This window comes from Sus scrofa, chromosome 9 (assembly GCF_000003025.6).
Source record: "Sus scrofa isolate TJ Tabasco breed Duroc chromosome 9, Sscrofa11.1, whole genome shotgun sequence".
Classification (NCBI taxonomy): Eukaryota; Metazoa; Chordata; class Mammalia; order Artiodactyla; family Suidae; genus Sus; species Sus scrofa.
The window spans coordinates 78,649,621-78,671,271 of record NC_010451.4 but is presented as its reverse complement, the minus strand read 5'-3'; the positions used below and the strand labels follow the sequence as shown (position 1 = coordinate 78,671,271).

At 44.2% G+C, this 21,651-nt stretch overlaps 1 protein-coding gene across 2 annotated transcripts in view; it reads right to left on the bottom strand.

The window, feature by feature from the left end:
* Positions 1 to 18,581, bottom strand: part of NXPH1 (neurexophilin 1) — a 321,411-nt gene extending 302,830 nt beyond the window's left edge. The window contains exons 1-2 of one of the 2 annotated variants that reach the window (XR_002335836.1): positions 17,451 to 18,581; positions 16,441 to 16,604 (exon numbers count right to left, since the gene is read on the bottom strand). Coding sequence is in view for 1 of the 2 variants with exons in the window: in XM_021063398.1 (XP_020919057.1) it covers positions 16,441 to 16,494 (54 nt within the window). In the remaining variant the exon portion in view is untranslated. Of the gene's footprint in view, positions 1 to 16,440; positions 17,065 to 17,450 lie in introns of those variants that run through there. The other variant, XM_021063398.1, reaches the window with a different exon arrangement.

The window sequence follows — 21,651 nt, the reverse complement described above, 5'->3', positions numbered from 1 at the left end:
TTTTTAAACAGAGTGACCTCAATTCTTTATTCAATAAACAAAATAATCTCCCAAAGACAGAAAAACTTGTGATGACATTGGTCTGATCAACTTCCCAAAATAATTTGTTCAGCTCAAGGTTAGTAGGAAAAAGGAATTCCTACTGCTCCTGATAAAGCCATCTGTGCTTCGGAAACGGCTGACAGGTGCTTCCAGAAGAAGCAATCAAAATCATTAACTATCAAAATCATGACAATTAAATACAAGGATCTATCAGAGTCTTATTATCCAAATTTCAATGAAAAGAATTAAAATACTCTCTCTCTCTCAAAGAGAAGAGCCGTTACTTTACTTTCTAAGTTCATTGGCTGCACTCAACTATGAGGGCTTCCAAACCCCATTTCCTACAAGGAAAGGAACAAGGATAATAATTAGAATAAGCTTGAGCCCTCAAGATTTCCCAAAAACACAGTCTTCCCTCATTGCAGATTTTCAGCCAGACTATGTGTTCTGGGAAGATCTGGCATTTTTAAAAGTTCAAAGTTGAAAGCCCACATTCTATAAATAAATCTACAATGGAGCACTAAAAGGTTTATTTCTGATTTCTTATTTCATAACCTCAGAACTAGGCATAAAAATATTGAGTCATAAAATGCTTAAAAAGTAGATTACTAGAAACTAATAGAACACATTATTATCTATTGAGCCAATGATGGGTCAAATGGCATTTTGAATCCTTGCAGAGAATATGAATATGACCTTCATGTATACCATTTACAGAAAGCAATTTTATTTACATTTTTAAATCCACATAAAGGTGAAGGATGATACTGCTGCAGAATGGAACATTTAATTTTTTGCCCCAAGGCATAACTAAGCTCTCCCAAGGTCAAATGTAGTACAAAACTGAAATGAAGCCAGACTCTCCACCCTCATCTCATGCCAGAGGGCTTCTACTTTGGGCAGGAGTATCTTGGATCTACTTTTATTCTTCAGACATAGAAAGACTCCTAAAACCAACATAGACCAAGTAATCCTGTAAAATATTTTATGAGCATTTTTCTATTTTACTGTTAAATCACATATCCAGACCACAGTGAAAATGCCTATGCTAAGCTAGTTAAATATTTGGTGTTATTTTGACTATAAGGTATTAAGCTAAACAGATTTTTTAAGTTTCTTAGTTTATATCAACGTGTAAATATTTTACTTACAAAATAATATCAATTTGCGTCTCTTTTATATTTGGTCAGCTGTCAGAAACACTAGACTCATGAGAATAAATGCCACGAAAAAAACGAGAGTTTGTGCCTCTTGCATGTGGTTATTCCCTCACAAATAAACTCCACTCCCTCTCTCTATCTCCTCCTTCCCTGATATGGCAAATAATTCGGAAAACAGATGTGTGATTTGCTAGAAGAGATACAGGTGTTATGGATCATTTTAAACTCCATCACAGATGACTGTAGGGCTGTGCTTTATGCCTGGGTCTCACTTATTACCTAACCCTGAGGCCCAGAGATCATTCTTCATGTTGGTCAAGTCAGTAGATCCAGACTTCCTAAAGAGACTGTGTCCCACATGCCGTCAGCAGAAGCTAGAGTCACGACCATCCGTATCGAACCTACATTTGTTATCTTTGTATCCCTCATGTGATGGGAACCCCCTCAAGAATAAGAACCATATCTGATAAAACTACTAAATTTCAGTAGCACCAACAGCAATTTCATGCACATTCCAGTTATTCAATTAAGGCCTATCCAGAGGAAGGGGGAAATAGAACCATTCGCTAAAGTGAAAAGCAAACAGTTCCTTCTCTCAAAAAATTTTAAGTGAAATTTATTCTTCACCCCCTCCATTATGTGCATACACACACACACACACACACACATAAGCAATGGTGTTGTAATTAAAAGCAGCGACTCGAGAATTACTGTCTGAGATAGAATCTTGCCACCTTGCACTGGAAGCCTCAATAATTCCATCTATAAAATGGGGTGTTATTAATGATATGACTAGGATGGGCACATTAACATAGTAATATTAATGATATTAACACTATGTTATGCTATTAATAGTACCTATCACTTTAGGGTTGAGAGAACTAAATGAAAAAAAAAAGTCTATGCTAAAGTTCTGGCTTAATGCTTGGCTCAGGGTGTAAATAAGAAAATAAGAAGGTAGAAGATTTTTTTTTTTTCTTTTAAGGGCCATACCCACTGCATGTGAAGGTTCCCAGGATAGGGGTCCAATCAGACCTACAGCCACCGGCCTACACCACAGCCATAGTAACACGAGATCCAAGCCACATCTATGACCTACACCACAGCTCACAGCAATGCCGGATCCGTAACCAACTAAGCGAGGCCAGGGATCAAATCCACATCTTCATGGATCCTTGTCAGGTTCATTAACTGCTGAGCCACGACGGGAACTCCAAAGGTACACTTTTATCATTTGCAGTTATCTCCATACTGTCCCCACTCTCAAGTCAAATCAAGACACAAAATTCTGTCTCTGTGTAGGAACCCCCTTGGATGCCCAGGACCACACCTTGGAAGAAGGCAATATGGTGGCCTGCAGGAGATATTTTGAGCAGCACCCTTGCTGTGCTCTCATCCCACCAAACTATTTCATCTAGTACTTCTAGGGAGTTAATGTGCTGCTACATCCAAGAATGCAGCCAGAATGAACTTCAGTGGAGAAAAACAGCCTGTATCCCCTGTCCAAAGGTTCTTAGACTTTAAAATCCAGTGGGCTATATAATTTGATTAGCTTGTGTGCCAATTTTAAGAGAATTTCAAGTGTTAAAAGAAAGTAATTAAAAGGAAATACTGTTCACAAATGAGTCAATACTTAAAATCAGATCTTAATAAATGTCCATAGTGTTTGACACCTAAAATTAAAACATCGTAAGAATGCCCATTTCAATTTGGCAATCTGTTCATTGGGCCTGCAGATGACTTGTCTCTTCATTTCTATAAACACTTGGATAGCTGCTATAGAAATGGGCATTTTTTTTTTTTTTGTCTTTTTGTCTTTCTTTTTTTTTTTTTTAGAGCTGCACCCTTGGCATATGGAGGTTCCCAGGCTAGGGGTCTAATCAAAGCTGTAGCTGCCAGCCTACTCCACAGCCACAGCAACGTCAGATCCAGGCCATGTCTGTGACCTACACCACAGCTCACGGCAACGCCACATCCTTAAACCACTGAGCTAGGTCAGGGATCAAACCTGCAACCTCGTGGTTCCTAGTCGGATTCGTTTCCGATGCACCACGAAGGGAATTCCTAGAAATGGCCATTTCTTTTGTTTTAATCACAATGGTTACTACTCCCATTAAATAGGTATAGATTTCTGAGCAGCACTGAGCAAAGTGTATAGCAATCAACCAGATGCAAGAGGGAAACAAAAGAGAGGATTTGTCTTAGGGTAGAGCTTCATTTCATCCCTGTAACAGCTGTGATGGGAGCATGGGAACCTGATCCAGAAATCTTTGCCTGGACTTTTTCCCCTTTACTGCTGATCACCTCTGCTAAGTGCCAGGCACATTTCTCAGCTCTTTGTAACACATTAAGTCAGTTAATCCTCAGTAACAACTCTGGGGTTGGAGGTATTGTCAGCTCCCTTTTACAGATTAGGCAACTAAGATCTGAGAGATTAAAAAGTTTGCCTAAGGTTACAGAATTAATACTTTGCCCTTCTCTTTTATTTTCTCATAATAAGTCATATCAACACCATTTCCCTGAAGAATTGAAGTGAGAGATCTAAGAAAGAAAGAGAGAGATGTCCAGGATAGCTAAAAAGGACCTATGGTCTCTCTCCCATGGCAGGTCTTCACTGGACCAAGTCACCCACTTTCTCATCATAACTCTTTTATTCCTATTGCATTGGTGCCATATTATCCACCTAGATACAAGTAGTGGTCTTTGGGAGGATACTAGCCATCTTTCAGCATTTAATTTGCCCTTAAAACCTCTCATTTTTTTCCAGCCTTTGTTCAAGGAACATTAGCATCCATCAATCCGAGCTGTGCAAATTCATCTGGCCACACATTAATTAGAGATGTTCTAATTGTGAAGGATTTCAGTCAAGAATGCAAGGCAGGATTAAACATCTCCAGCCAAATCATTCACTTCATGCTTCCTCACTCCAGAACATTTCAGCCTGAGAGCAGAGCTGCAGATCCAAAAGTGGTAGCTCAGCTCATGTGCTAATGCCAGATCTGCATTAAATGGCTAGAGAATGTGGCTGCCTCTGGTGCAGCTGTTCATAACTCTGCCTTATTAAACCAAAAGAAATAAGGTTGAAAATCTAACATGAGGCACTCATCATTCAATTACATATTTATTGTGAAAGAGGCAAAAACTCTGCCATGTTCTGCAAAATCTCAGCATCAATAGCAATTAAGTTTCACATCAAGACCAGAGAAAAACTACACTGACTATGCATGAATAACTTCTTTTCATATGCAGTGGTTTGCATCTTTCCCTGCATTTAATTCTGTTAAACAATAAATGATGGTGCCCTGGTACTAGCAACTACTTACAAATAACTGGAAAAAATTATGTGAGTAAAGGTATTTTATATTTTCAATTTCAGAGGCCATGTAATCAGTCCTATTACCAATAATATAGCTGCTCTAAAAACAAATCACAATTCATCTTTCTACGATTCAGTTTTAGAATCTAACCTGAGATTACTTATAGCATTTTCATTGAAAACTTCTCAGACAAAATAGTATAGTGGATCTCATATCATCCAATCCATGTTTTTAAGAGTTTTCCATGAGCAGTGAGAAACATCAGCAATGTATGTAGATGGTTGATAAATTAGGGCATAGTTTCTTATTTAGAGGAGATTTTAACACAATAGTCTAATGGTCATTTTTACAAGAAGAAAAAAAAGTATGACTCTTCTAGAAGTTTACCTTGGAAACTTCCAGTAAAGTGGGGGTAAAGGGGAAGAAGTTTCTTAAAAAGTGATTATGGTTTCAGGCTATGTATAATTCTTAGTCCAATAAGGCAGGAGGAAAAAAAAAGCTTCATGCCCCAAATGAAATGCACAGCAAGGAAAAAACTCCATAGTGGAGCTTATGGCTTGTCTTTGACATCATAAACCATGTAGCACCATAAAAAGAAATGCAATCTTTAATACATGTTTAGAAAAAAAAGAGTTCCCCCTGTGGCTCAGCAGGTTATGAACCTGACTAGTATCCATGAATATGAAGATTCAATCCCTGGCCTTGTTCAGTGGGTTAAGGATCTGGCATTACCATGAGCTGTGGTATAGGTCATGGATCTGGCATTACTGTGGCATAGGCCTGCAGCTGCAGCTCCAATTAGACCCCTAGCCTGGGAACTTCTATATGCTACAGACAGCTGCTGCCCTAAAAAGAAAAAAAAAAAAAATGTTTTTGAAGTAAAAAAAAAAAAGGGTGAAGATCTCTCATTTTTCCGAATGTTATCCACATTAATGAAAAATAAGAGATTTATTTTAATAATTTCACTATATTTAGAAAGTCTCATTTTTATTAATTTTGAGGCTAAATTAAAACATCTCTCCATTTTCTTACTCAAAAAATACATATTAAATATCCAAAGTACACAACTCCAGTAAATATATTGTTGATCATTTTAAACAAAATAATAAAGTAATGTTGGAGAGGTTTCTTTTTCTTTCTTATTTGTGACTTCATAGTGAGCCATGGATCTCTTTGTAATCTAGTAAGTCAATAAATACATCTTTTCTAAAATTCAGATTATATACTTAGATGTTTCCTTGGAATCTTACAATCAGTTTCAAAACTAGTCGAGTACATAAAAGAAGAGGCAGCCGTATGATTACCACATCGGTGCACAAAAACGAACAGTAAATTTCCATGGCATTGTCAAACTCACTCAAAATAATCAAATATTTCACCGAATATTTTACAACTATTGATTGCACACCAAATCTGACTTTATATTCTCCCTATTTTAAATAGATGTGATATTTTACAAGGGCTTCACAAGTAAGAGATTGTGAATGTAAAGCAGTCCATTAATTTTATATAAGCTGTTTTATATACCTGTGGGCCTCTAATAACATTCAGCTACAAGGTTACAAGGAGAAAAATAATTTTCTAAAGTTCAGCTGGAGAGGCTAGCATATACATACATCACTAAAATTCCAGCTATCATGGCAACAGTTCTTCTTTACCAAAAGTGCTTTCATTCTATAGCTGAAAATACTGACATAAACAGGCCAACAATGCAGTGTCAAGTACAAGATTCCTATCAAGAAATGGTACTGTCAAACCCACGTTGGAATTTCAACTTATAAAAACTTATAAAAATAAAATAATTCCTCATTCTAATTTCCATGGAATCCCTCAAAGAGCAGATGTACAGATGAATATCCAGTCTTACTCTCTCTGTGTGTGTGTGTGTGTGTGTGTGTGTGTGTGTGTGTGTGTTTAACCTGTAAATGAAAAAGGCTCTTCTAAGCCAAGAAATTTTCCCCAAGTCTTTCCATCATAATTTTTCTGACAATAACCCATCTTGGGGAAGGAAATTTGTGCCTCTTTCCTTTCAATCTATGACTTTCAGTTTTATTAAAATGCCTGTTGATTTGCAGCATGAGGTCCTTGGGAAGGCCCTGTTACATTATGTGTAATTATGCATTGTGATGGGTTGGGGCAGAGAGAGGAAGGAAAATGTAGGGCCTTGCAGCTGTGTCCAGAAAGCTACTCAGCTTCTTGCTTGTACTGCAACTGTGCCATGTTTAACTTAGCATATATTTCAAATAAGAGGCTAGCCTGGCCTTTTTTTTTTCCCCACTAAGTACAAGCTAATAAAAGTCTTTTTTCAGGTTATTGGAATCTCTCTTGAAAAATGCATGAAGGCGGGTTCTGGTATCACAGAGACTGTGTTTTAGGCTTGAGAAAAGTAAATTAAAGGGACATTTCTGTTAATAGCAAAGCAGGTTTTTTACTTCAACATAAGCACTTAATTTTCTTTTTTCTGCATGCTACACAAATATAAATAAAAAGGTCCTCCACTGGATTTATATTACGTATACCTCACACAGTTTAATTATAAATCCTCTAAAAAATGAAGATGGTGGGAGGAAATGATACCAGTAGATCACACAGTCCTGGTATTGTGTTGGCTGGCTGTCTCTGCCCGTAAGTAAACAAAGACACTCAGGTATTCACAACATACCATGAAAGGCTGGGCTCTAAAGAAAAGGAAATCCCAGGGGAGAAGGGTATTGATATTACTTTTGTGCCTGAAAGTCCACAATTTTTAATTTTGTTTTTATCAGTGTTATTATAAATGTTATTATAATTAAGATAATGTTACTGCAATTAAGGAGGAGGAGTTAGGCTGTTTTTTTAAGGGCTATGCCCTGTCTTCTCTAGCATTAATATGCTATAATAAGGGAGGGACTGCCAGATGAAGACTAAGCACTCAACATACACACACACACCCTCAGCTGACTATTAGAACTACGGCATTTCAGGGAACAGTGAAGACACCAGTGCAGGAATACACGTTTCATTCCAGCAGCTGCCCACCAGGGGTGTCAGGCAACTTCTAAGAGTGAGAACGACTGTGCCAGGGATTGTGGGCTGCAGAAAGGAACAGAAATGGTGAAATGCTGTGCAATCCAGTAGGCAGGATCCTCAACCCTTTAGCGGCCCCAGTGCATGTAGTAAGGGCCCATTCCCAGTCCTGGAAAACTGCAGTGGGTTGTTGTGCAGCCAAAAAGCCAGCACCTCACCTGGAGCAAAAAGGTCTTTCACCGAGGCCTTCGAGAATACCCTGAGGTGTTAAGCCTAAATCTTCCCTTCCCTTGATATTCAATTTCCAACCTCTCTTCACCTCCAGAATGGTTCTCATCTCACTGGCCTGCATTTCTCCAAGCTGGCTTCCCAGGTTGTTTGATGGAACACTACCTGCCAGACCTCTGCTCCTTTAATACTGGGGGATTTTCAGAACTGGGTGTCCAGAAAGGATTGACTCTGACGCTAGGCAAGAGAAAAGAACAGAACTTTCCAGCCAACCTTCGCCTTTGACACAGAGAACCCCTAGCGCCAATGCTCGGTATTCTCTGGCTTATTTCTGGACCAAATTAACCGTGTGACCGCAGCCAAGGAGGGACTGCGTCCACTTTAAGTGACAGCAGTGTCTGCTCTAAAGTGCTCAGGGAAGGCCCAGGGGAGTGTGCAACAGTAACCAGAGCAAGGGGGCAAGGGGAGGGGAACAGGGGGAGGGGCGACCGTTGTATATTTGTGTTTGAAAGGAGAGGATTGGTGGGTTTGTTTGTTTTGCTAAGTAAATAAGGAGAAACTCCCCCCCCCTACACACACACACTCCATCCCGGGTCTAATGATGATAGATTCCACGCTGCATCAGGCCCCACGCCGGGGAGCCTAGCCACGAAAAATAATGAGACTGCATGCCCATTCGTCTGCATTAAAGGCGAGCCAGGCACTTTCGATACCAAATATATCGATTCCCTTGCCCAGGTCGCGGTTTGTCCTGTTCCTCGTGAATAATTACTGCTCCTTTAGAAATTCATAATAATTAGGAATCCCTACTCCATCCCCACTCGCGTTGCTTTTTAAAGGCGCATATCTTGGAGGACAACCTGCGTGTTCCCCGCAGGTGGGAGACAGGGCAGGAGTCACTTTTCCCCACTTGGCTTTTACTCTTTCAAAACAGTTGATTCCCCTCCTCCTACTTGTTTCCTTGTCTGTCAAGCAAGGCTTTTACATTATTAAAGACACTTACAACTCTACATCACAGGATTCACGTTTATGTTTGGGAGCAGGGATAAACGAACTGTGTGAGGGAACTGGGGCGGAGGAGGAGGAAGTAGGGGGAAAAGAAGGATTCACCCCGGCTCAGGACAAACTGGGTGGCAATCACGTGATGCCGCAAGCAGGGAGGGGCCGGGGGAAAGGGTGCTAACAAGAGGCTCTGACCACAGGAAGCCTTAGGAACCTAGAGATCGAGCTTAGTGCTCTCAAACAACTGGGAGGGGGAGGCGTGTCTTTACTGTCGCGGCTGGGCAGTAGCTAAGTGTCTGCGGAAAGAGCCCCACTCTACTTCCAGAGGCGTAAGCTTGCATAGCAGCTCGGAAGAGAGTCCAGGCTGCCGGGACCAGGCGGGGCGGAGCCTTTGGCGCTGTCCGTGGTGCTGAAGAATCGCTCTCAGGGCCGGGTTTCCAGTCACCCGCCGCCTGCCACCGCCCCATTCACTCTCGGTGCCGTGGCCTCCCTCCGGAGAACCGTTGCAGTCCTTCCTGCTGCCCCAGGAGCATCAAAGCTGGGCGGCGTCGACAAAAAGTTCCCCAGGAGCCACGCTCTGGTGTGAGTGCTTGAGGTCCAGATGCGAGAGGGTTGCACCTGTGTTTTCATAAACCACTTGGGACTGCTGAAGGTCATCTGAGGCTAAAAGCAGACAATAGAGCGCGCAGCTGTGACGGCGGTGACTCCGCCTGGGAAACTTCCCCTGGACCCGAACACTCCGCGGCTTCAGTCACAGGACTGAGTTTTCGAGACAAAAGTGTGAAGCCTGCGTCGAAGGAAGTTTATCGCTTCTCACAGTAGAAGACGACTTGAAATGGCCTTGACAATCAATGGGTGGGAGCAAGGTCTGTGACGTGAGGCGGAATGTGTCAGGAGGACACCGCTCTTTCCGGTGGGGCGAGGGCGCCCAGCCTCTCTTTGCGCCTCTTGAGCGGCAGCCTCAGATTTTTCTCGTCAGAATCCTTTAGGGTGATGGGGATGACGGGCGAGGCCCAACCAGAGTCAGATTCAGCAGGGACGAGCAGAGCCCCCAAGAGCTAGTTTCTAAGGAAACACTCGGTTTTTATAAGCAGCAATTTGTCTTATTGTGAGAGAAAGAAACAGTACAAGAGAAGCCTCACGGTTTTCCATTCTCATGCAGATGAAGCTGTGCGCTCTGGATGCCGCCGGTGTATCCCCCTCCCCATCGTATTTCCCGCTTGAAAAAGTAAAATACCCTCATTAATTTAAAGGAAGTAGGAGCTGGAGAGAGCTGTTCTATAGCTGCAGCCGGAGAGGCACGTGCTGCTCATGGGACCCCACCGCACGCACTCTCCCAATGCCCCAGCTCCCGGCGCCGCCTCGCCTTCCTACACCCGGAGCCCCTGACCAGACGCCGAGGAATTTTTTATAACGAAGGGAACCCTTTGCAATAAAGAAAGGAAAGTCTCTACCGGCCACCCTCACCCACCGCCCGCCAGCCCCCACCTCCGTAGCAAACAAAATATACTAGGGAAAACTGTTTACAGAGGAGGTAATTAGGTTTTCAGCCCGCAGCAGAAACACTGCAAGCTCATTAGAAGTTTAAACAACAGCCAGCAACCCGTGAGGGCAGACGGCAAACTTGGAAAATGCGCAAAAGCGCTCCTGGGCGCGCGGAGGGGCTTGAAGAAGCCGCCAATATATATCATCTCAATAAAAAGTCGCTCTTGGAAAGCTTGCATAGTAATTGAGAGGGGCGCTCTTTCCTGATCTGGGTTGGCATTTCCTCATCTCGAGCTGACAGAGCCAACTCAGGAAATTGCTCGTAATATTCATCTGGGGAGCACTTTCATTAAACGTAATTCATTCGACTTTCACAATAAATTGAGTGACATCCTTACAGCGAAACCTTTTTATCCTTGATTAAGTGCTTGCCAAGCTTTGGTTCCCACTTTATTGTCACATTCCTTCAAGCGGAGTCGTCAACATGCCAATCTGCAGCAGAAAAATGCGCGCGCGCGGTGTTTACCAAGCTCCGGGAGGGGTTAGTGCTGACTTAGAGAAAAAGAGCTGGTCGGGAGCTTGAGAAGCAGATAAATCAAGATCGCAACTTCCAACAAGCATTCGCAGGACGAGCTAAGAAAATATAGAGGGAGGCGAGGGAACAGACCTGCCTTTCCACCCAGCTGCTCCTGGAAGCTGCTGACCCGACGGCGCCGGGCGGGCTTACTCGCCTACCTCCCTCTATTAATTAAAATGGCGAGGACTATTAAGATCTTAGAATGAGATCCGAAGCTCCTAAAGGACGTGGTTGCTTTAAGGGAACTTTCTTGAATCGAATCAAAGCTAGGCATTTTCTTAAAAAAAAAAAAAATCAGAAAGAATGTACACTTCCTAACTGGCCACTTGAGAGCTAGCAAACTTTCACAGCTTCCCTCAGCTTTCTTTATGGGCGGAAGTGTGCAAGAAAAGGGTTATTCTTCATTCCCAGGATTCCCTTTTGACTCTTAATATCACCGAAGTGACAAACTCACTAAGAGCTCTTCACACCCTGGAATTCCAACCAACGCTGGCTAGTACCTCGGTGTTTCAGAACTAGGTGAAGCCAGGAAACATCCCTTTACCAATGTGTGGCCTCTTCTCCTCTACCCCCTATAAAAATCAAAGAAGCCCAAGACAGAAAATTGCTTATTTGAAAAAGCAATATCCAAATGCTTTCATCACTCAAATGCCCTTTTGAAAATATTGTCGCTGGTTATTACCCAGACAATACTGTCGATTTCTGTAGTCTGCAGAAAATCTTCCCTCAGATAGAAAAGTAGGACATTGGGCACCTATCTCGAAAAAATCAACCAATTTCCCTGCCACCTGATACATTTTTCACCTAGACAACACTTTCATTAAGGAGGAAATAGCCATCAACAATTCAAAGCCAAATGGAAATCAACTTCACACAAAAAGAAGCCACGAACTTAATGGCTTTCTGAGAAAATATTGCTGAGGAAGTTGGTGCAATTCTGGTTCTCTCCTTCTTATACAAAAAGCAGTTTCCCCAAAGCTATAACTAGAAGGCCCCAGACCACCATAATCACAGAAGTGAGCAGAAATGCGACCCACCCAAGTGCTTCCACATACCCAGGGCACTGTTTTCCTGGTCAGTGGAGAGTTGACTGTTTCAGGGAAATGCCTGGAATAGTAGCAACTTCTCACAAAGTCCTGCAATAGGTCTTAAGACTGATTAATTCTCTTTTTGGGCTGCTGGGGCATAGGCTCCTTCAAAAATCTTGGCTTAATTCTATATCAGGAAAGCTGATCTAGAGCAGAAGAGTCAGGAAATTCAGTGGGATTAGGTACCTTATAGTACTGCCTCAAAGAACTGGCCTTAATAGAGAACACTGACTGGTATGCTTTTTCTTTTCAGGAATAGCTGAAATTGATCAAAATGTTCAGTGGGCATCTGGCTTAATTTTCAAAGGATAGTACATATACATACCTAGTTCAGAGGATAGATACTGGTGGTCTCTTTCCTGCTATTTTTCCCTCAGTTTCCACATCTCTTAACATCCACCTTTGTAATAAGTAGAATTCCCCCAGTGTAGCTTCTAACAGTGTAGAGGTAGTAGTCCATGAAATATATTAATCACATTTTAATCTCTATTAAACGATTGGTATGGAATTTATGTTTTAAGAATACCCTAAATTCGAGGGAACAGATGACTCAAAATGTTTTTAAACACAAATTTTAGAAAGAACGTTCAATTTTTGCCCAGATTGGTTAAAAAAGCAACCAGATCATTAGCAAATTTGTTTCCTAGCAGAAATGCTGGGAACTAAATTGGAGGGTAAAAGGCCTCTTATTAGAATAGACTGTGGATCTGTGACTTGACCACAATAACATCTTCCAACCCCTTGTCAGAATCTCTGGACTCAATTTCTGAGTAACTTTTTGGTTAACATGCCCTGAGAGTGCTCATTAGATGTAATTCTTGACTCTGGAAATTGCCACAGGTGAGCCCCCAAGCAGGGTACCTCTACCTTCTGCAAGGAGGGGTCCTTCCTGTGTGCCCATGCCTGTCCTTCAGCTTGCTCCACTGAGAATAACTCAACTGAGGACCCCCATTCTTCAAAGCCAGAAACCATGTTTCCCTAGATTATCCAGTGTATGCTTCAATTCTGATAAAACACTATTGTCTGTTACTCCATTATATCATACTGAAAATATCCTGGAATCAGTCCAGAACTGACAGGAGAATAAAGAGTACAGGACTTTTTTATTTTTAACAAGTATTGTTACACCATAGGTTCCTCTCCTGCTGAATTCAGGCTTTTAAGTCAGTAATTCAGTAACATTCAGTAAACAGAAGACTTCCTCGCCTTTATTTAAAAAAAAAAAAAAAAAGATTTCCTGCTTCCCTGCATTTATGGCTGGAGTTAGCACTGTGGTGATTTTTGAATATCCTAGCTAATATGCTTTAGAAGGTAACTTTGAAGACAGATTTCTAATTAACTTCCATTGCAGTATGAAAATGAGCGTCTGGTTTGAAATAGGACAGACCCATCTCTCAATAAACACAAAAAGGCTCAAAATATTCAACCCAGAACAGGCATTCAAAGGACCCTGGGCCAGGAAACATACTTTGAAAACATTCACCTAAATACAGGCAGGGAGCTGTGGTTTAAATATACAGTGATCTACTGGATAGAGAGTTGTTTTCCCTTTAAAAAAAAATCTTCCCAAATTTGGGAGTATTTAAGGTATATTTCTATAAGCGGAAGCCTAAATATTTTTGTATTGGAGATACCTAAACAAACCTTGCTCCTTGAACATAATGTGTAATTACTCCTTGGGAAATATAATTGGGATTTGAGGGGCTTAAAGAAAAAGGTGCACTGTGGTATCAGCTAGGAGGCTGATTAGATAGATAGATAGGTAGATAGATAGATAGATAGATAGATAGATAGATAGATAGATAGAGTGTATCTGTCACTTTACTTGTGGTGTGAGTCCATAAAGACAAAAAAAATTATTCATTAAACTCCCTGGCTTGTGTCAATTCAAGGGGAAAAAATAAAATAAAATAAAGGTTCTGCCACCCCTGCCTTTTTGGAGTACAACTTGAAGAAGCTCCTGACAACCTACAGGCATCTATCTATTACAGTTTCTTACAAAGGTCTGGAGTGTTTTGGGGTGCAGCTACAAACATTAAATTCAGTTACTGTATCTGGCATTTAATAAAACAGATGGAGAAAGAGGCTTTGACCACTTCTTGGTCTGTGTCATTGCCCTAGAGATTTAATGAAGGGTTTTCACTTATTAACTTGCCTAAAACCAACCTGACTGGACTGCCCAATTCACCCTTCCAAATTCATTTCCATGGTAAAAGTCAGCTTCTTGCCTCTCCAGGAAAACAGCTCAGAATTTTACCGACAAATAACCATAGGACAAAATCCCTGGAAATACTGTCTTGGGTCACAGCCACCAGCCTTTTGTTTTTGTGGTGCGTGTGGATTCTAATCCCCGACACACAAAACAACTTTAGATGGGGGAGAAAAGAATGGACTTCTAAATCGCCTTCTCTATTTTATTGTTCACATTTTGTATTGTTTTGAGTGAAATTGCAAAAATTGTCTCCTTTCTCTGTATCGCCAAAAGGCATTCAGGTAATGAAGTCTGTAACTAAACGGTAATTGAATCAGCATAATTTGCACACTGAATGATTTTAAAATGCTCCCAGTTTACAATTAAAGGAGAATTAATGCGCTTGTTGTTGAGAACGCAGCGCATTAGAATAAATCCAGCACTGTTGTTGTAATGAGTGGAAAACGGTTTAACTGCCAACAAACACATTTAAAATTTAACACAACGTATTGATTTCACTTCTGCTTTTGATAGATTATTTTCCAGACTATCGAAATACTTGCTCCAAGCAATAAACTGCACCACAGCCACGAGCTTTTGCCGCGTATGTGAGCACAGTTCAAGGACATTAAGAACTGTCCCGAGATTCAGGTCCTACGTAAAGGTAATGCAGGGAGCAGGGGCAGGGGGGTTTCCGTGGTCAAGGGAATCGTTAATATTCCCCCTCTGTAGTTTTCACTTTGCGGTCCCTCCTCTTTTTTTCAATAAACAATTTCCTTACTTCCTCTGGCCAAACTTTCTGCCCTGCGTCTCTAAGTTCTCAATGTCAGTGGGTTCACTGGATACAGGAGGGGGCAAAAAATGATTGAAGATAGGAAATGAGAAGGACATTTTTTACATTCCGTCTGCGTTTCACCCGGAGAAGGCGCAGACTTCGGTGACAGTCAGAAAGGCTGTTCTTTTGGATTGGCTGCCCGGCTTTCACCTGTTTACCCCTACGTTGTCTTGTAGACGAGGACACTGACGCGCAGCGCCCTCTGGCGTCCGCGGCTGCCACGGTCAAGGAATAAAGGTGCAAAGATTAAGGGTTCTTGGATTCAAGCTGAAAACCCCGTATATACACAATCTTACATACACACTCACACACACACATTCATACACATTCATTAACATATACAGAGATCATACAACTAGCAGCCCTATAGTCAGAGGCACTAAGGTATCAGCTAGGAAATGCTCTTGTTCCCAGGATGGTGGAAAACCCTTGGGGTTAATGGGTGGCACCATTTACCCCTTCCCACTTATTCAACTACACCAGGCTGTCCCAGCGCTTCTCTCCCCTAGTCAGATCACAGAGAGCCCTCGGTATGCTCCTGCTGCCCAAAGGTTGGCTGTGTGGTTCTGCACACTGAGCACAACTTCACCAGCAGGATGAGAATGTCCCTGGCCCTCCCTGAAGCCAGATCAGAGAAATTGCACTCTCGGTCTTGGCTCTGCACTGTGCCCACAGTTACCAATTCATGGCCATCACAATAAAGTGTTTCCCTCAACTTCCATCTGCCCCCCCCACACACACACACACCCCTAGTTCCAACAGTGTGCAAAGTCTAGACCCCAGAAAACTCAGCTCTGGGAGGACTGGGATGGTGGCTTTGCTTAGTATTCTCTCCCTGGAGATAAGTCTGTCACTTCCTAATAAGGGGTTAAGCACTGGAACTGGGGTTCAGTTGTTTAGAGGAAAAGAGAGATTGGGAGGAGGAGGGTGAGCTGCTATAGGTTTACTGGAGCATCTCTGACCTAACTATCTGAACGCCTGTGGTGCTCCTGTCTGACAGCTAAACTTGTCCTGTATGAACCCTATAAGTCGAACAAAGTTACCTACACTTCTTTTTGTGCCACCTCCCCAAACTGGGGGCTGGGTGGGTAGATTGACTTTCAAAGTCACAGACCTGGGCAGATTCATTGCTTGCCACTCATCACTTCCATTTCCATTCATTTAAACTCTAGATAAACTAATGAGAGTTCCCTGTCTTCCACCCCTTCTCTGCCATCTCTCCCCATAAAGCATCCCATCTCGCAATCTCCTCAGTTTATGGGTGTCTAGGGCGCCCTAGATGCTGTGTAGAATCAGGAGCAGGAGAGGGGCAACCGGAGCAGGAAACCGGGGTGGAAACCCCGGAAAAGCCACAGGGATCAGGAGACCAGCTTGCCAAAGTTGTTTCAACACTGTCGCTAGGAACGTTGCTCCCGCTGAACTGGCTCTCACCCTTCTCCCGCGCGCCCCAGTTGCCTGGCCTTGAGACCAGGGTGGGATTGCTGGGGAGCGGAATTGGCAGCGACTTACCAAGTAGACGGTGGGCTGCAGGAGGAGAAGCACGTACCAGCACGCAGCCTGCATCCTCCCGCGTCTCAAACTTACTCCGCGGTGCCTTCGCTGAGTCTTTGTTCCTTCAAAAACATAGATCCACCTGACATCCACTTTATAGAGCAAGGAGCGCTCTCAGCAGCCTAGATACAAATGAAATTAGACATCCCATGACCATGCGGGCAAGGTTAGGCTTGGTGACCAAGCGGGGAAAAGGGGTCGTGACGGGAGGAGTGGACCAAAAAAGCCGGAGGTGGGGGTGGGGGGAGCAGGAAAAATTGAAAAGCGAGGAAATCCAGCGCCTGAAACCCTCAAGCGCGCGGTCGGCAGGCAGGCGGACAGGAGGGAGGGAGGATGAGGGGCTTCTTGCTCCCTGCGCTCCTTGGGTGCCAGTTCCGGGGCGGTGGAGCCAGGAGGTGGCGGGGCACACAGAGCCGCGTGCAGGCTGGTTCCGAGCCCAAGCGTCTCTGGCAGCAAGACCTGCCCTAGTGTTTGATGGCCGGGCAGCTCGGACTAGAGGCGGTGGCTGGTTCTTCGCCAGCTCTGGCAGTGCTCACAAACGTACACATCAGCAGAGAGAGATGGAGAGAGAGAGAGCGGGCGAGATTGGGCGAGGGGGGCGCGGGAAGAGGAAGGGGTAGGTAAAGCTGACCAGGATTAGGTGCTGGATATCTCCACATTTGGTGGGGTGGGGGTGGGGAAAGTGAATGCGATTTGCATACAGGAAAGCCAGGCTCAGTTTACCCAGTCAAGCCCCCTGCACACACAGAGATACACGCGCATACACACATACTACTTTTTTTCGAGCCAAGGGGCACAGCCAGTCGCTCTAACTTCTAGAGTGGAAGCCTACCCTGGTCTCTGAGGGTCACCTGCCAGAAGAACTCTGTCTCCCAACCAGTGGCCCTCCTCGCCACCTCTTCCTAATGCCCCACCACTCCACCCCAAGGTATTCCCCACCTTGGACTGTGGAGGCGAAGGATACGTACCGCACAGGACTTGGGGAGAATCCGGCGAGCAGGGACCGCTCTGGGAAGGCTCCATGGAGGAGCTACTCGGGCCTGGCGTCTCCGGCGCCCCGGACGTACCCTCCCTGGCGCTTCATCTCCATGCTCGGGCGGGAACCGGTCCTGCTGCCTTGTACAGGCTCGGCAGAGTCGGCGTCCCAGTGCCCCGGTCGCGCTCGGGGTTGGTTTCGCGAGAGCCTAGGCTTGGCACAGTTGGATTCACGGTGCAGGAAACTTAAGAGGCAAGAGGGAGGGGGAAGTAGAGGAGGAAAAAGGAAGAGAGAAAGGGAGGGCTAGAGAGAAGCGAATGCGCCGGGATACTGGGCCGGACGGAGGGGGACTGCCCGCGCTGGCTCTGGGATGAGCAATCCAAGGCTCCCTGCTTCCCGAGGCTGCCAGAGGATGGTAGAAACGACTTATGGAGAGGAAACTGGGCAAGTTCTCTCCTTGGGACTTGAACTTGAGAGATAAGACACTGGCTTTCGGAATAAAGCCACACAGCAGGCGCAAGCAGTCCGAGTTGCTAAGAGAGGGGTGGGGTGGCCAGAGCCCAGAGAATCCTGGCGCACCCTGCTGCCGCACCTCTCTACCCGTGGCACCGAGAAGCCTGAGAGCCACTCCGGAGCCGAGTCGCAGACTCTGTCCGTGGTGCTGCCCGGCCACTGGGGGACGCTCTGGAGTGCGCCGAGCTTCTAGACGCTGGTGCCTTAGTGCTTTCTCTTTAGGTCCGCGGCTCCGCTTGCCTAGCGCCTGGACTCGGGCAATTACATCGGCACGTGGGTGAACGATTCCTCAGAGACCAATTAATACCCCATGTAAATGGTCCCGCTCTCAGGCTCTCGGCGGGCTGGGCCCATAGGGAGAAGTAGGTTCTGCAATGTCTCTCTTGGCCGCAGTGTCCCCTTCCTGGGAGGCGTGAGAGAGGACTGCGACCGCCACAGGAGTGGAGGGAAGCGTGGTGGGGTGGATGTGCAGGGCGGAGACGGGTGCTGGAGGGGCAACCTCCCCGGCCCGCCTTGGGCGCCTACGTGGAGCGCCACGGACCTGTAGCTTGGAGGTCGGAGACCCTGGCGCTGCAGACCGCCAGCCATTCAGCGCGCGGGAGCCCAGCCGAGAGGACTGGGCGACCTTGCGCACTCGATTCCTCGCCGCGGGGTGGGCCAAGCGAAAGGACGGAGGGGGACAGTCTGGGAGTGGAAGTGGGGTGATGAGGGATGCTTCCAGTCTTTGCCACCACCACCCCCAGCTCCTAACACCTCCTACTCAACTAGCATAACCCAGTCTCTGCCTCTGCTCTCTCACTGTCTCTTATTTTCAATTCTCCCTTGCTGGCTCTAACGCTCAGTATCTTTCTCTTCTATAGCCTTTCTCTTTCTCATACTCCATGCCTGTCCCTCGGCATCTTTCTACCTCTTTCTGTGTTTCTCTCAGGATTCTTGACTCCCTCCGTCTCTGTATATCTATATATCTCTACTTCATCTCTCTATTCCTTCTCAAACCTTGTCCTTTTCTTATCCCCTTCACCTCGTCCAGGACACAGCCCTCAGGCCAGCTTCACCTACATCCAGTGAGATAAGGGGATCAGGCCCCTCTCGCCATAGGGACCATCAGCACCTCCTTAGGTGTCCAGATTTAGTCCAAAAGTCCGAGTGTGGCTGGGGACATTTTTCTTCCTCCTACGCTGCCAGTCACCTCTCCAAGCCTGCCCTTCTGCTAGACTCTGGCCTGAAATGATGCACTCTGCAAGAGGACAACTTGATACAAGTGCTGGGTTGAAATTTATCTCAGGAGTCTGAGTTAGTGGCCATCAAGAATCTCGGGAAGTCCTTTCCTCAAGTGTGGCTATCGGACACCTCAAGATCTGTTGTTTCCACTCAGGTCACTTGGGGCCCAGACACGATGTATGCCCTACACAAGAGGTCATGGATGACCACAGATTGAGTTACTCTGGGGACTACTGGTAACCCCCCATTCCCCAAAAGAGCAGTGATAAGCAGCAGAACCACCCTTTCCTAGAGCAAAGGAAAGAAGAGTCTCGCTGGGACCTCGGCCCGGAATCAGACCTCCAGTTTACATCCACACCATAGCATGTACCTCCCAGGCACTTCCAGGCCTAGGCTCCCCCTTCCAAGCTAAAAATAGCTCTTTAAAGAGCAAGCTCTTCTAATCTCAAGAGTTGTACACTGCCTTTGTGTCCTCTTGGAATTCACTGGGGCATATTCAGAGTAAGGCAGTGAAGCACATTTTCTAATAGGGACTCTAAAAATGCACATTAGAAAAAAATACACATTTATAGATAGCATAGTTGCAATGTTATCTTGGCTATTTTCACTTACCAGGTTTTTTCATGCTCTTAAAAAGTTTAAAGAAGAAAAATAAGCATCCATACCTGAAGCTGAAGGGTTAAAGTAGGCCAAAGGAAGCTTTGTCTGCTTCCACCCTCTGGGATTCATGAGGCCATCCTAAAATTGATTCCTGCTTGTACATTAGCTCTCAGAGCCTTCCCTGCTACAGTGTGGAGCTATAGTGAATGCCGCCTGCCTCTGCCCACATGCCCAAGGTCAGTGCTGTCAAAGCTGAACTTGCATCTGACCTTTGGGGAAAATAAGAAAGAATCAGGCCAGCTTTGGGATATAACAAGTTCTTTTTCTAAACCTTACTTCAAAAATATTCTGCCTCTAGTGCCATTTAGCCTTAAAAAATTACTGCTTGTGAAATAGACGATCAGGGACCTTAAAATCTCTGTCTGAATGGGACTGATTATTTAAGAAAAGCACCACAGGCACCTAGTAATGGGAACTGGTCTGATACTTTGTTCTATGACACAGGGTGCCAAAGAGCTTTTTATGGTAATGACCTGAGACCTTCTGCCCTGACATTCAACTCTCATGGATCCTATGAGACACTTGGCCTGGGATATGAAACAACAGTGGACTATTGGTTTTTTTTTTTTTTTTTTTTTTATCTCTTTGTAGGAGTCTTCATTTCCTGTAGTACTCAATTGCAAAAGGACACTAAGCCAAGTGACACTGAAAAACTCATTTCTGCTAAACCTCTCCAATTTTAATGACCTAGTACTGGTGGGTGGTGGGGTGGGGAAGACAAGGATGGCTGGTTCCCCTCCTTCTTTCCTATCATTTGCTTTAAAAAAAACTAAAAACAGTAAGGGCCTGATTCTCATATGTGCTCCTGTTTAAAGTAGGACCCTAATCTAAAATGCACTCTTAGAGGTCATCCATAATCAGCCTTACCAGGGTAGAACAAAAGTGGGATGATCCTTAAGGAGTAGAGTATTTGTGACATTTTTTTTTCACACTTTAGTCATACTGATAATCCTTTCAGAAAATACTTTCTAAATTTTGTGTGATTCAACTTAATTCACATATAAACTTATCATGAATAATAACCACAGTAAAACACAGTCCTCTGCCCTAGGTGTTTCCTAAGTCTACTTGATACAATCTGAAAGGAATACTATAAATAAGATATATTTATTTCCAAGAAATATAGCTTTAAAAGTATTAAAATAGGAGTCCCCATTGTGGCTCAGCAGTAACAAATCCAACTAGTATCCATGAGGATGTGGGTTCAATCCCTGGCTTCGCTCAGTGGGTTAAGGATCCAGCATGGCCACAAGCTGTGGTGTAGGTCGCAGGTACAACTTGGATCCCAGGTTGCTGTGGCTGTGGTGTAGGCCAGCAAAATTAAAGTGGGCTGACCCCAAAAGGAAACAGTGATATTAAAATTTTTTCCTGATAAAATCAGAATACATTAGAATTATATCTGAAATAAACTGACAACCTGCTAACTGTAATTAGCTATTTTGGTTCATTTGTTTGGGTTCATTTGCATGATTATCTTTTCGGGGGCGGGGAGGAATGGAGGAAAGAAGTAGAAAGTTTGAATTATCTTGGAGCTGGGTAGTAGAGAGAATAAGATTAACTTTGAGTTCTACTCTGCCCTAAAATGAACCTGTCTTAAAAATGCATGAATATCATCATCTTTTACCCAAAATCCAAGAAATATGTTGTTTTGAAGCACCCAGCTGTGGTCTTGCTTAAGCTTCAGGCCAAATTATATCACTTTGTACATAGTAAGTGCATGGTACCTGTATTTCCCCTAGTAGTGCCAAAAAACTTATAAAGTGTGTATTATCCATCTGCCTTAACCTCAATATAACATG